General features: G+C 41.8%; 1 protein-coding gene across 50 annotated transcripts in view; it reads left to right on the plus strand.

The window, feature by feature from the left end:
- ST3GAL4 (ST3 beta-galactoside alpha-2,3-sialyltransferase 4) overlaps nt 1–13,561 on the plus strand; it is a 152,037-nt gene that overhangs the window by 134,622 nt on the left and 3,854 nt on the right. For 40 of the 50 annotated variants that reach the window (XM_087970059.1, XM_087970062.1, XM_087970041.1 and 37 more), the window contains 4 exons: nt 4,704–4,764; nt 7,943–8,038; nt 8,960–9,149; nt 10,841–10,984. In XM_087970059.1, the coding sequence (XP_087826185.1) occupies nt 4,704–4,764; nt 7,943–8,038; nt 8,960–9,149; nt 10,841–10,984 (491 nt within the window). The remainder of the gene's footprint in view (nt 1–4,703; nt 4,765–7,942; nt 8,039–8,959; nt 9,150–10,840; nt 10,985–13,561) is intronic. The other 10 variants (XM_087970065.1, XM_087970067.1, XM_087970069.1 and 7 more) reach the window with 1 other exon arrangement.

Consider the following 13,561-nt stretch of genomic DNA (forward strand, 5'->3'; position numbering starts at 1 on the left):
TCGGTTTCCTTGGACAATTTCCATCCTTCTTTGCTAATGGATTTGTTGGGTTTATGGCCCCAATCTTTTAAATTTCATTTGCCCGAGATGCCTGAATCTGATGCAGAATATGTGTTGTTGTTTTTTAGCAATTTTGTTCTCCTCTAAATTTCTCCAAGATCCACTCTTATCATCTCCCAATGATCTCCAGGCAGATCCAGAGTTATGTAGCTTCCCTGCCCTTCCCCCTGAGTTGCATTTGACATCTTTCTTTTCAGATTGCACACTCAAGAGCTATGTAACAAGACATTAATCAAATTGTTTCATGGGATCTCCACTGCTTACTCTAGCTAGGTTCATTTGGTATTCACAAGTTACTGCAATCAGATTAGACTTGCTCTGCATTGAAAAAGAAGGATCAAAGTGGAGGAAGAAAAAGATAGTTACGGACCCTTGCACACCAGAACAACTAGACACAAGGACAGTTTTTTTGTCGAACGCCATCACTCTGCTAAACAAATAATTCCCTCAACACTGTCCAACTATTTACAAAGTCTGCACTACTATTACTATTAATCTTCTCATCACTCCTTAACACCCATCCTCTCCCACTTGTGACTGTATGACTGTAGCTTTGTCGCTTGTATCCTTACGATTTATATTGACTGTTTCCTAGTATGATTTGATTGCTTATTGTACCCTATGACTATCATTAAGTGTTGTCCCTGATGATTCTTGACAAATGTAACTTTTCTTTTAAGTACACTTAGAGCATTTGCACCAAGACAAATTCCTTGTGTGTCCAATCACACTTGGCCAGTAAAGAATTCTCTTCTCTTCTCTTCTCTTCTCTTCTCTTCTCTTCTCTTCTCTTCTCTTCTCTTCTCTTCTCTTCTCTTCTCTTCTCTTCTCTTCTCTTCTCTTCCCTTCCCTTCCCTTCCCTTCCCTTCCCTTCCCTTCCCTTCCCTTCTCTTCTCTTCCTGTGCACGCTCTCATTGAGTGACTTTGACCAGCCACACACACTCAACTCTAGGAAGAAGGGAATGGCAAATCACTTTCAACACCTTACCAAGAACACTGTAGGGCAGGGGTGCCAAACTCAAGGCTTGTGGTGCTTAGATCTGGCTTACGGGGTCACCCTGGAAACAGCAAAGGACCGGCTCATGGTGCCTCTGCCAGTTAAAATGGAGCTCAGGAGGGTTGTGTGTGGCCCTCCCGAGCTCTGTTTTCACTGGCAGAGTTTTGCCAGAGTCTCAGCCAAAAACGGAGCTCGGGAGCCCATATTTGCTGGCAAGAGCACTCGGGCCACCATAAGTGCCCTGACATGAATGACTTCGAGCTGACCCCCCAGCCCTCCCAAGATCAAACAGAACCCTGATGCTGCCCTCAATGAAATCAAGTTTAAGACCCCTGCTATAGAGATTTATCCAGGCAGTTGCTGTTCTGACCCAAACCTTGTTCCAACTAAACAAACACCAAACAGAGATTAAAAGCAAAAACTTTTAATGCTTCTCTGCGAATTCTGTTAATTCACGGTTAAAAGGCTATTAAAACTAATTGTCTCTGATAAGAATGACCCTTGCCAAGGTTGTGCAAGGCTGCCAAAAGCACTAGATTAAGTTGCCAAGAAATATTCCAAGCAAAATGTCTTCAAACACAAACCAAGATAGTCTGAACTTCCACAAGGCTTGAAGTGCAAAAACTTCTTTGCTTCCTGCAAAGAACTCCAGTTTCTCAGCTGGCTTTTATCTCTTAAGGGAGGGCCCATTACCTTGCAGCCTTACTCCCGAGTCGCCTGTGCTGCTGCAGCTGCCCTTTCCTTCGAGCAGCGCTGCACGCACACGCACTGGGCACAGGCTCCTCGGGGGCCTCTTCATCACTGCTGTCAGCCTCCACAATCTCCAAAGGCAGCACTCCACTCCCTGATGGTCCTGGCCCCATCCCTGCATCCCACGCAGGCCCCTCATCTGAGTCCTCGCTCTCCGAGACCTCAGTCATCCACACCTGCTTCCAGTGAACAGTTGCCAGGAATCAAGCTTGACTCAAAGGTATCCACTCTCTCATTATGATACGAGCTTAAAATACCTTTGAGCCAGAAAAGAGATTTTTTTTGTTTTTAAATTTCAGGAACAGTTATTTAAGTTCCTTCACTAATATTGTTGTGGTTATGATCTGGAGTCTAATGTCTATGGATCTCTTTTTCTGCTCCAAAGCTAGTCTCTCTAAAAATATATTTTTTAATCTTAGGACAGAATTTATACAACTGGGTGATTTTGTCATGGTATGATTTTGTTAACGATTCCACTATTATCTACCGTGAAATCACGTCCGTCCATTTAAAAGAAATCTCCACATTAATTATTTCAACTGTGTGACACTTCTAACTTCATTGGTTTTGCTCTTAATAAACCACAGGTTCAGTAGACGGTAATGCACTAGATGAAACTTTTACTGCACATGAATGGATCCAAAATAAAGTTGTCCTTAGTTGGTATTTCAACCATGAATAGAAAACAAAGGAAATTATTTTGTCCCCAGCTTCCCCAGACAGAGATATATGCTACATCACTGAGTTGGTTACTCAAAAGTGACACATACTCAGTTTACTTATTTGTCCAGGAAGAGACAAACTAAAAAAACTAAACACAGTTCAAGGAATGGTATATATTTCCTAATCTTTGTTTCTGTTTGTGTAAGACAGTACTGCCATTGTATACAAAAGCCACTTAATGAAAAGTCTATTGTGTTGCAAATTGTATTGGATTCTACTTATTAATCAGGAGTCTTACCTTTATTTCTTTATGGATTATCTAGTGTTTATCTTAAATATCCAGTGCAATAATACTGCACGTAATGTGTTTTGAAAAGCTGAACTTTATTTTATTAAATTATTTAGTAGCACAAATCTCTTTTTAAATATATTAAATACCAGACCTTTGGAGAGAAAAAAAACCTGTTAAGAAAAGACATGTAATTTATTCTTATTACCTTGACGGTGTTTTCATCTTCCAGAAATTAAAAAAAAAGGAACAATAGAAGTAGCTGTCCTTGGCTGCTTGATTACCAGGAAAAACCTGATTGTTAAAGTCAAACCTTTGGTCGGAAGTGATAAGGTTACCTTGAGATTTATGCCACTCAGAGAAAGGGGGAACCAAGCAAGTTCTGACGTTCAGCCTGTCGACTGCAATGTGTTTAAGGAGATATTTGTTATCGTTTTCTCAATATAAATATTTAAGAAGTTCCAGATTAATGGGCATTTTGGTGAAGGGAAACAGTGAATATCAGAATAACAACGTTGTAAGGGACTGTGGAGGTCTTCTAGTCCAACCCCCTCCTCAAGCAGGAAATGCTATATTGGAGACCCTTATATAAACCTACATTGAAAGAGCCATGAATACACATTTAAGCAAGTAAAGAAAATGAGAAGAATCTGGAAAAAATACATAGCTGCGTTTACAAAATCTATTTTTGGTGAACTCAGTTGGAGAAGGAAAATATGTAGGGAATATGTTTTAAATAATATGTGTTAAGATTGATTACAAAAGAAGTAGATATCTTGCAAATGGGCTACGAATTTAAGAGTTCAAATATATTTCTTGAAAAGAATTGGGGAAAATTTGCAAGAGTTGCAAAACCGAGGCAGAGGAAAGTGTTTTCCGTTTTCCAAAAAAGAGAAAATCTAAACTCTAAATATTTAGAAACCATCCATCTTGATGCTGATACTTGCGTTATCTGGACCAGATCGTTGAGCAGTTAGAGTGTGAACATTTAATGGGAGAAATAACTGTATTCACAAAGAGGAGATTAGATTTCTGAACAATTAATCTTATCAGATTAATTAACTTAAGTACTTTCAGGATAAAAATAGTGTAGATCCAAAGGCAGGATCTTGACAGGTATAAGGAATTAAATCAATCAACTCAAGTTGATGAACTTGCTGGCTTTTTTAGGGTGTCTCTTTGTGAATTCGGTTATTTTGTTTGTAGGACAACGTGCCATGGCCAATTCGCCACAGCCAACTCGCCATAGGACAAAAGTTACATAATATCAAAGAAATGGTGAAATAAAGTCATTTCAAAAGAAAGGATGCAAAAGGAGGACAGAACGACATGTGAACGACAAAAATTTAAATAATGTTTTAATTACGGGTTGTCCTTGACTTATGACAGAATTGTGGCCAACATTTCTGTTGCTATGTGAGACATTCACTAAGAGAGCTTTGCCCCATTTTATGACCTTTCTTGCCATAGTTGTTAAGTGAACACACTGCAATTGTTAAGTTAGTAACCCGGTTGTTAAGTGAACCCATAGACTTTGCTCGTCAGAAGGTCGTAAAAGGGGATCATGTGACCTCGGGGACACTGCAACCATCATAAATATGAGTCAGTTGCCAGTCCCCTGAATTTTGATCACGTGGCCATGGGAGGATCCTGCAAAGGTCGTAAGAGTGAAAAATGGACATAGCTCACTTTTTTCAGTGCCGTTGTAACTTTGAGCGGCCCCTAAATGTTGTAAGTCAAGGACTACCTTTCTTTTTTAAAAAATCAATAAAGGAGTTGAATTTTCCCACGGCGAGTTGTACCGTGGTATGCTGGCCCCGGTGAGTTGGCCATGGTGAATTGTGAGTTGGCAGTGTGGCAAGTTGGCCCGTATTTTTCTGTGGTTACTAATGTGTACATTCACTTAACCGGCTTACTTGATTGCCCTTGTTGTTTGCTCTGCAGAGGACATTCTCCTACGTCTTCTAGCAATCACGACTTACTCTCTCCCTGAAAACTTTCAAAGGTAATACCAGTTCACCTGTTTTTCTCTTTCTTAGATTTGAAGCACTTTGGAAATGTCCAATTTCTTTCTTTTTTTTTTTTTTTAATTTAGTAAATGTTATTTAGTTTTCAAAATTTAAAAACATAAAATAAAACTTTATACATCGTTATATCAACGTCAAGACATCTTCTACATTTCCTTATCATCTTTCTACATACACATTTCTTTCATTATAGAATTTCAGCTTAATATATAAAGAACATTTAGAATTTAGAATACAATGAAGCTGGAAGGGACCTTGGAGGTCTTCTAGTCCAGCCCCCTGCTTGTCAAGCAGGAGAACCTATACTATTTCAGACAAGTGATTGTCCAGTCTCCTTTTAAAAACCTCCAGTGATGGAGCACCCACGATTTCTGGTGGCAAGCTGTTCCACTGCTTAATTGTCCTCACTCTTGGGAAGTTTCTCCCAAGAGCAATTCCAGGTTGCTTCTCTCCTTGATTAGTTTCCATCCAATGTTTCTCATCTTGCCTTCTGGTGCTTTGGAGAATAATTTGACCCCCCTCTTCTTTGTGGCAGCCCCTCAAATACTGGAATCCTGCTATCATGTTGCCCCTAATTCTTCTTTTCTTTCGATTAGCCAGACCCAAATACATGAACTATTCTAATAGCCTTAAAGGATCGGGAAGTTTGATTTTCATGGAAGACTTCCAAAAGGACATGCCCCTGTTAGAGACTGACTCCGAGGGAGAGGAGGAACAGCCAACAGGGAGTGGGAGTGTGGCTCCAGAGGTTGGGGAGGAGGCTGGGGAAGGGCAGAGGCCGGCTGGGCACTCAGAGGGAGAACCAGGCCCATCCCCTCTCCATCCTAGGGCACGCAGGGAGGAGAGGATCAGGGAGAGAGACGGGAATGGCGTGATCTATGGGGGAGGAAAGGGCGTGGCTTGGTGGGCGTAGCATGGTGGACATGACAAGGGGAGATTACTCCAAAATCCCATTCCCTCCCCTCCCCACTAACCCGCTTTCCAGCTCCGTTCTCCTGTGCAAGGTAACAAAAGGAGAACCCAGCCGATCAGCTGGGACTCAGGAGGCGGAGAATAGAGGGGGCGGGGCCAGTCAAGAGGTGGGATTTGCCGGTTCTCCGAACTACTCAAAATTTCCACTACCGGTTCTCCAGAACTGGTCAGAACCACCTCTGGTGCGATGGCTAGTTTTAAGTCACTTCTTTCGGTGCCGTGGAAACATTGGTCACTAAACAAATGATTGTAAGTTTGAGGACTTCCTCTATCCATTCCCTTCTGCTTCTTGCTTAATTTCCCCTCCCTGCTTTCTTTTATTTAGGCGCTTCTGCTTTCTGCATGACTAGGCGCCAACCGCTTGTTAAACAGCTTCCCGTGGCTCTGAGCTTGCCTGTAAGAAGCCTGTAGCACCACTTCCTGTCCTCCCCCTCCTCCTCTCGCTCCCCCTCCCCATGGCACCTGTTTGCTCCTCACCTGGAATTCTCCCAATGCTGTCCAAGGTCTATGTGCCTTTACCCACTTAGTATGGCTGTAGTACTATTTGTCCTTCTTCTTATCCGATCATCTTATCTTACATTATGTTATCTTATCTTTATTATGTTTGTTATATTATTACATTATATCACATTCCATTCCACTTTCCTTTGCTCTCTGTTATTATTATGACTACCGTTATTATGCTGTTGCTTTGCATGTACTCTGAAGAGTTTCTGAACTTCTTGTGTGTCTAATCACACTTGGCCAAATAGGGTACGAATTAAATTAATTAATTCTCAGTACTTCCCATTTGCACAACTTTAGATCAGGACAACTGCCTGGATCCCCATTGCTAAGCAGTGTGGTCATGCACAATAGGACAAGCTGCCGGAAAGCTGGTTAGCTCCTGGGCTGACAGTGCCCTGCCCCTTTTAAGACCTCTCCCTGAGCCGTCCCAGCTGCCCAGCAACCAGCAGCAATAAAAAACACGTGGGTGTGGTGTGATTCTCTGTCATCCAGGTCATGGTTGTCCCAAAGGTGCTGTTTGAGGCAACTGGACTTCCTGGTTTCTCTTGGAAGACCTTTCACTTCTCATCCAAGAAGCTTCTTCAGCTCCGATCGGATGGTCCTTCCATTCCCCACCATCCTGTCAGAGCTGAAGAAGCTTCTTGGATGAGAAGTGAAACGTCTTCCAAGAAAAACCAGGAAGTCAGTTGCCTCTTCAAAAAAGCACCTTTGAGACATTTGGGTGTGGTGTTGTGTTGAAGGTGTGTTGAAGGTGTTCGAGGAGTGAGAGAGGAAGATGACTTCTGTTATGTTCTTCAAAAAGGGACGCGGTGGCTCAGTGGCTAAGACGTTGAGTTTGTTGATCAGAAAGGTCGGCAGCTCGGCGATTCGAATCCCTAGCGCCGTGAGCTCCTGTTAACTTGTCCCAGCTTCTGCCAACCTAGCAGTCCAAAAGCACATAAAACATGCAAGTAGAAAAATAGGGATCACCTTTGGTGGGAAGGTAACAGCGCTCCGTGCGCCTTTGGCGTTTAGTCGTGGCAGCCACATGACCACAGAGACGTCTTCGGACAGCGCTGGCTCTTCGGCTTTGTAACGGGTATGAGCACCGCCCCCTAGAGCTGGAAATGACTAACACATATGTGTGAGGAGAAACTTTACCTTTACCTTACTGTTCTTTAATTGTAGGGCTCACACATTGTGGTAACATACTACTAAATAGTAACAGTTCCGGGGAAAGTGTGTGTGTGTAGGAAATGTGGCTACCACCCATTATGTGCTTGGCTGTGGGTTGCCTAAAGGCCAAGGGAGCATGTTTGGCCCTCTGGAGCTTTAGCTGCCTAAAAGAACCCGTGACATCATGTTTTACTATCACACTGATTAGTTACAGCCATCCCAGTCCTACTTGCCGTCATAACTCCAGGACTGTCTATCTAGAGCAGAGCTCTCCAAACGTGGCAACTTTAAGGCCTGTGGACTTCAACTCCCAGAATTGGAGAATATGCTGGCTGGAGAATTCTGGGAGTTGAAGTCCACAAGTCTTAAACTTGCCATGTTTGGGGACCCTGATCTAGAGGTTGGCCAGAGTATGATTCCCGAGGGCCTCGCATTGCTTCATGGTCCTCGGCAGTGAAGGCTATGCACTGGAGCAGGGTGATGTGTGCGGTGCGTTAAAACTCTTTTTTGCCTGTCTTGCAGCTTGAAGTGCCGACGATGTGCAGTAGTTGGGAACGGCTACCGGTTGAGAAACAGCTCCATCGGAGAAGTCATTAACAAATACGATATTGTGATCAGGTATTGAGAAGCAGAAGGGACTGGTGTTTGTCTGTGTCATTTCCATGTATATCACAGTGGGCCAGAAAAATCACTCAACATGGGAAAAACTTGGACCTGACCATATTAGGGTATATCTTTGGTTTCCACGTTGGAATACCCGATGCTGGGATGCTGTTTCTACCAACATTCAGGTAGTACTTGACTTAGAACCATTTGTTTGCTTGAAATGACAAGAGCCACAGTGGCCCAGTGGTTGGAGTGCAATACTGCAGGCTACTTCAGCTGACTGCTGGCTGCCAGCAATTTGGCAGTTCAAATCTCACCAGGCTCAAGGTTGACTCAGCCTTCCATCCTTCCGAGGTGGGTAAAATGAGGACCCAGATTGTTGGGGGCAATAGGCTGACTCTGTAAACCGCTTAGAGAGGGCTGTGAAGCACTGGAGCGGTATATAAGTTTAAGTGCTATTGCTAGTGCTGTTGCCCTTCCTTCCTTCCTTCCTTCCTTCCTTCCTTCCTTCCTTCCTTCCTTCCTACCTACCTACCTACCTACCTACCTACCTACCTACCTACCTTCCTACCTTCTTTCCTTCTTTCCAAGTTGTATATTGGTTAAAATACAGTATTGCAGGCTCTGCCAGCTGCCAGCAGTTCAATTCTGACAGGCTCAAGGTTGACTCAGCCTTCCATCCTTCTGAGATCAGTAAAATGAGGACCCCAAATTGTTGGGGGCAAGATGCTGATTCTGTAAACCACATAGAGAGTGCTGTAAAGCACTGTGAAGCAGTATATAAGTCTAAGTACTATTGCTATTGCTCTGCCCACATTGGCCGCTGTTCTGGCATCTGTTTCCTATAGCTGGAATATTTCTCAATACATGAATCCCTGCCCAGATGATGACTTCCCTGGCATCGTGTATCGTGCTTTCTCTTCCTCTCTCCAGGCTGAACAATGCGCCAGTCCACGGTTACGAGCGTGACGTGGGCACCAAAACCACCATGCGTCTTTTCTACCCCGAGTCAGCACACTTCAACCCTCAGACCGACAACAACCCGAACACGTTGCTGGTGCTGGTGGCGTTCAAACCCATGGATTTTATGTGGATGGAGACAATTCTCCATGACAAGAAGAGAGTAAGCAGTTGGCCTTTCTTTTTTTGTAGTTCGTTTTGGGAAAGGATCCACCTGCCCACAAATACACTGATTTGGAAGCTCTTTTCTTCCAACCTCCAAAGCAGAATCATGATTTGTTTGTGGGGTTGAGCCTGGGACGCCATATTTTGGTCTGGCGTAACCAAGCTCATTTGCTAGATGTGGATGAGATCTATTTTCTTTATGTAATTTCCTTGCTTGTCAATCAGAATCAGAATAGAGCTGGAAGGGACCTTGAAGGTCTTCTAGTCCAGCCCTCTGCTCAAGCAAAAGACCTATACCGTTTCAGACAAATGACTATCCAGTCTCGTCTTCAAAACCTCCCGTGATGAAGCACCCACAACCATTAGGAAGTTTCTCCTTAACTCCAGCTTGCTTCTCTCTTTGATTAGTTTCCATCCGTTGTTAGAATGGTAGAAACAACATTGCTTCACTTAGTCCTGTGCAATTGTAGAAAGGAGAAGAAATAAACCCCAGGGAACAGGAAGAAGAGCTGTCAAATAAAGATAATTGTCCAAGAAAAGAAATCTGAGTCCAAGACAGAAAGGAAATTGGAGAATGCTTTCACATAAGACCTACCCTACTTTTCATCAAGATAGAGGTGGTCCTCAATTTACGACCGGTTGCTGAGTGACCATTTGAAGTTACAAGGGGCCTCCCTGGAGCTACTGATGCTGAGTACGGCAGCTGCTGGGAGAAAATGTGACTTTATCTTTGTTGATTTTCTTTATCTATGTTCCTTAATGACTGCTGATGTTTGCTTAACAGATGCTGTAAGAAAGGTGGTAAAACCAAGGTCGGTCATAGGGTGACCTGTTTTATAACTCATCACAGCTTATGACTGTGATGGACAGACTTCCTTGAGAACTACATGTAAAGAGAAGTAGGGGAGAGGTATACTCAAAGTTGCAAATCCTGATTCTGTAACCTTACAATACAAGTAATTGTAGGTCATGTGTTTCTGGTTTCTTGTTTGGTCTGCCTTGGACGATTAATAGCATCACAACACCAGTCAGTAGAACATTCATTCTGTACGATTTGAGCAATTTTAATGACAAACTGCGGAGAACATGAGAAACCAAACAGGGGAGATCAAATGTCCAAATGAAACACCAAAATGCTTCTCCTAAAATTGGAGAAGTACAGGTAGTCAGGGGAGGTACTAATACCACTCTATAAAGCCTTAGTAAGACCACACCTAGAGTACTGCATCCAGTTTTGTTCACCACATTATAAAAAAGATGTTGAGACTAGGAAAAGTGCAGAGAAGAGCAACCAGGATGATGAGGGGACTGGAGACCAAAACATATGAAGAACGTTTACAGGAACTGGTGTAGGGTTTGGTGGGGGGTTGGACTAGATGAACTACAAGGTCTCTCCCAACTCTGTTAATCTGTAATCTAGTCCTCAATTCACAGGAGTTCACTTAGTGACCATTCGGTTGCAATTCACAGGAGTTCACTTAGTGACCATTCGAAGTTACAATGGCACTGAAAAAAAAGTGACTTATTAACATAATGTTGGGCTCAATTGTGGTTGTAAGTCTTTTTGGCATTACTTTTCTTTTCTCTCTCTCTCTCTCTATTTAACCAGGTTAGACTCTTTATGCTTTGATGTTGCATTTGGAAATAAAGCGTGCGTGACTAATTTCCCTGTGTCTGCTTTGTCTCCAGATTCGCAAGGGTTTCTGGAAACAGCCTCCCTTAATTTGGGATGCAAATCCCAAGCAAGTACGAATTCTGAACCCATATTTCATGGAGGTTGCAGCTGCTAAAGTGCTTAAGCTTCCAGTAAAACACTTGTGGAAGCTTAAAGAGGTAAGAGAGACAAGCGTATGTACGTGTGTGGGTAGCAGAGATGAAAGAGAGAACGAATTAGAGGTTATGAGTATAAGCAATGAAGAGATGGATATTCAAATACCTGATTTGAAGCCAACAGCCTTTTTCTCGCTTTTTGATATTCTTAAAATTGGGATCCCAAAAGTGCTTTTTTTTCAAAGGGTAACTGGACTTTGTTTTTTCCCCATAGATGCTTAAAATTGGGAATATCACTAAGTTGTGGAACAATAGATAATCCTTGATTTATTATCATAATTGAGTCCTGATTTACAGTCATAAGTCACGGCAGCTGTAAATTGGGGTATCATGTAACTGGAGCAGATTTTTTTGACCTCTTTTTGGGGTGGTTGTTAAAGTGGTTGTTGTTGTTGTTGTTAAAGGAGATATGACAATCATAAAGCAAACTTGACGGTTGAGCAAATCTATTTTCCTTGATGGTTTGTTTTTTTTTGCCAGAAATCAGAAGTAAACGTTGTAACTGTAAAAAATAAATTGCAGATTGTGTTCAACCTGATTGCAAGCACACAGTAAATGGCTGTAAAGATGAGCCAGTTGCCAATCTCTCATGTGCTCGGCTGACATAACTTTTAAAATAGGTCATAAGTAGCTCTGAACAGTCATTAAGCGACCAGTCGTAAATCACTGTATTACACTTCTTTGATCTGTCTGAATAGCTTGGGTTCACATATCTTCCTGACATGGATGACTTTTAATTGAATTTCAAGGGTCTCCACAACTTCACACTGGTAGTAAAAAGAGTAGCAGATTGGTTCAGGACAGCAATAATACCCAATCCATGTGTACCTGGACGGCAGAAAACAGCTTGGATTAACCTCTCCTCCATAAACTACTCATTCCCCTTGGTTATCTCTCTGCATCATATATCTAAACTACATCTCCACAGAAATTTCTAGGCTTTGAGAAGGAAGACAGTCCAACAGATATCAGCGTGCGTAGTTGGCTGACCGAAGAAGTCTTTTGGTTTAATGTCTGTGGAGATTTTTAATCATCTGAATAATGAGCTGAAGAAGCTTCTTGGATGAGAAGGGAAACATCTTCAAGGAAAAACAAAGTCCTGCGGCCTTTTGGAAAATAAAGCACCTTTGGGACAACATGTCTTGGATGACTGAGAATCTCCGTTTTTCAAAAGGCTTTGTTTTTCCTTGAAGACGTTTCGCTTCTCATCCAAGAAGCTTCTTCAGTTCATTATTCAGAACTGAGGAAGCTTCTAGGATGAGGAGCGAAATGTCTTCAAGGAAAAAAAACAAAATCCCATCGCTTTTTGAAAAAGCACTTTTGGGACAAGTCTCTCGGTTCTTCATCACTTGGTTCTTTGATATGTTTGAAGAGCTGTTTTGTAGAGAAGCTTTCATTTCTGGAAATCCCCATCGGTTTCTAGAAGCACAAGACTGCATTTTATACAAAGTTTTTGCCAAAAACCAGCATTTGCTTCCAGTTTTCATCAAAATCGGCCTAATAGCATACAAGTGGTTCACTAAATTACAGCTTTTGCTTTAAAAGATACTGTAAAAAAAAGTTGTAAAACCAGATTGGTCATGGGACGACCTGTTTTATAACCATCACATATTCCCTCAAAAAGAATTTCAGCTTTGATTCATCTTATTTGAAAAGATAACCTTGGCTTTTTGGGTGCAATGTTTATTTTTTTGTCCCCAGGCTGGCAGCTTCTAGACTGCAAAGGCGTTTATTCCAGATAGGTTTGCCAAGCTGTGGTTATTCCCCTTTTATCACTTGATTGAAAATCTTAGGATTGCTCCCTCCTCCTACATCTTAATTTTTATTTTTTCATAAACGTGACTCCTTCAGTCACGTTGAAGCTTGACTGAAGCTTAAATGTTTAGGAGGAACTCTTCTGCCAGGTGTTACATAACTACAATGTCTTCGAGATACTGTAACTCCACTGTAAAAACACATCCTGATAATCCATCTATTCATTTCATTTTTTTTAAACAAGTCACTTCCTAAACTCCTGGTTAAAAATGAAAGAATCTCTTTGAGAATAAATTAGGCTTTAAAAGTAAAACATTTAAACGCCAAACTTTTCATCCCACGCTTAGTCATTTCTCCTATAAATAACAAAAACAAAATGATATTAAGCTAAGCAAATAACTAATTTGGGTTAGGTTGCCATGATCAGCTTTTCTTTATCCAAAGAGATTCAGGGAGATTAACATCTCTTCTTAGCCACAAGACTTACTGGAAAATCTTGTATTAGTCACTCTATCTCATGCTACCTCCTAAAATTGATCTCAAAATAAAAAGGTGGATATTGTTATAAATATTGACCATTTGCCTTTTTAAAAAGAACAGGACAACCAGCTAAATATGAGCCAGCTGTGTGCAGCAGCAGCCAAAAAAGCCAATGCAATCCTAAATTGCATTAACAGAGGGATACAATCAAGATAAAATTGAAGTACTAACATCACTCTATAAAGCCTTAGTAAGACCACACCTAGAATACTGCACCCAGTTTTAGTCACCACATTATAAAAAAGACTCTAGAAAAAGTACAGAGAAGAGCAACCAGGATGGTGA

This window comes from Notechis scutatus, chromosome 7 (assembly GCF_049901735.1).
Source record: "Notechis scutatus isolate UNSWTSFEM ecotype Mainland chromosome 7, rNotScu1.2, whole genome shotgun sequence".
Taxonomy (NCBI): domain Eukaryota; kingdom Metazoa; phylum Chordata; class Lepidosauria; order Squamata; family Elapidae; genus Notechis; species Notechis scutatus.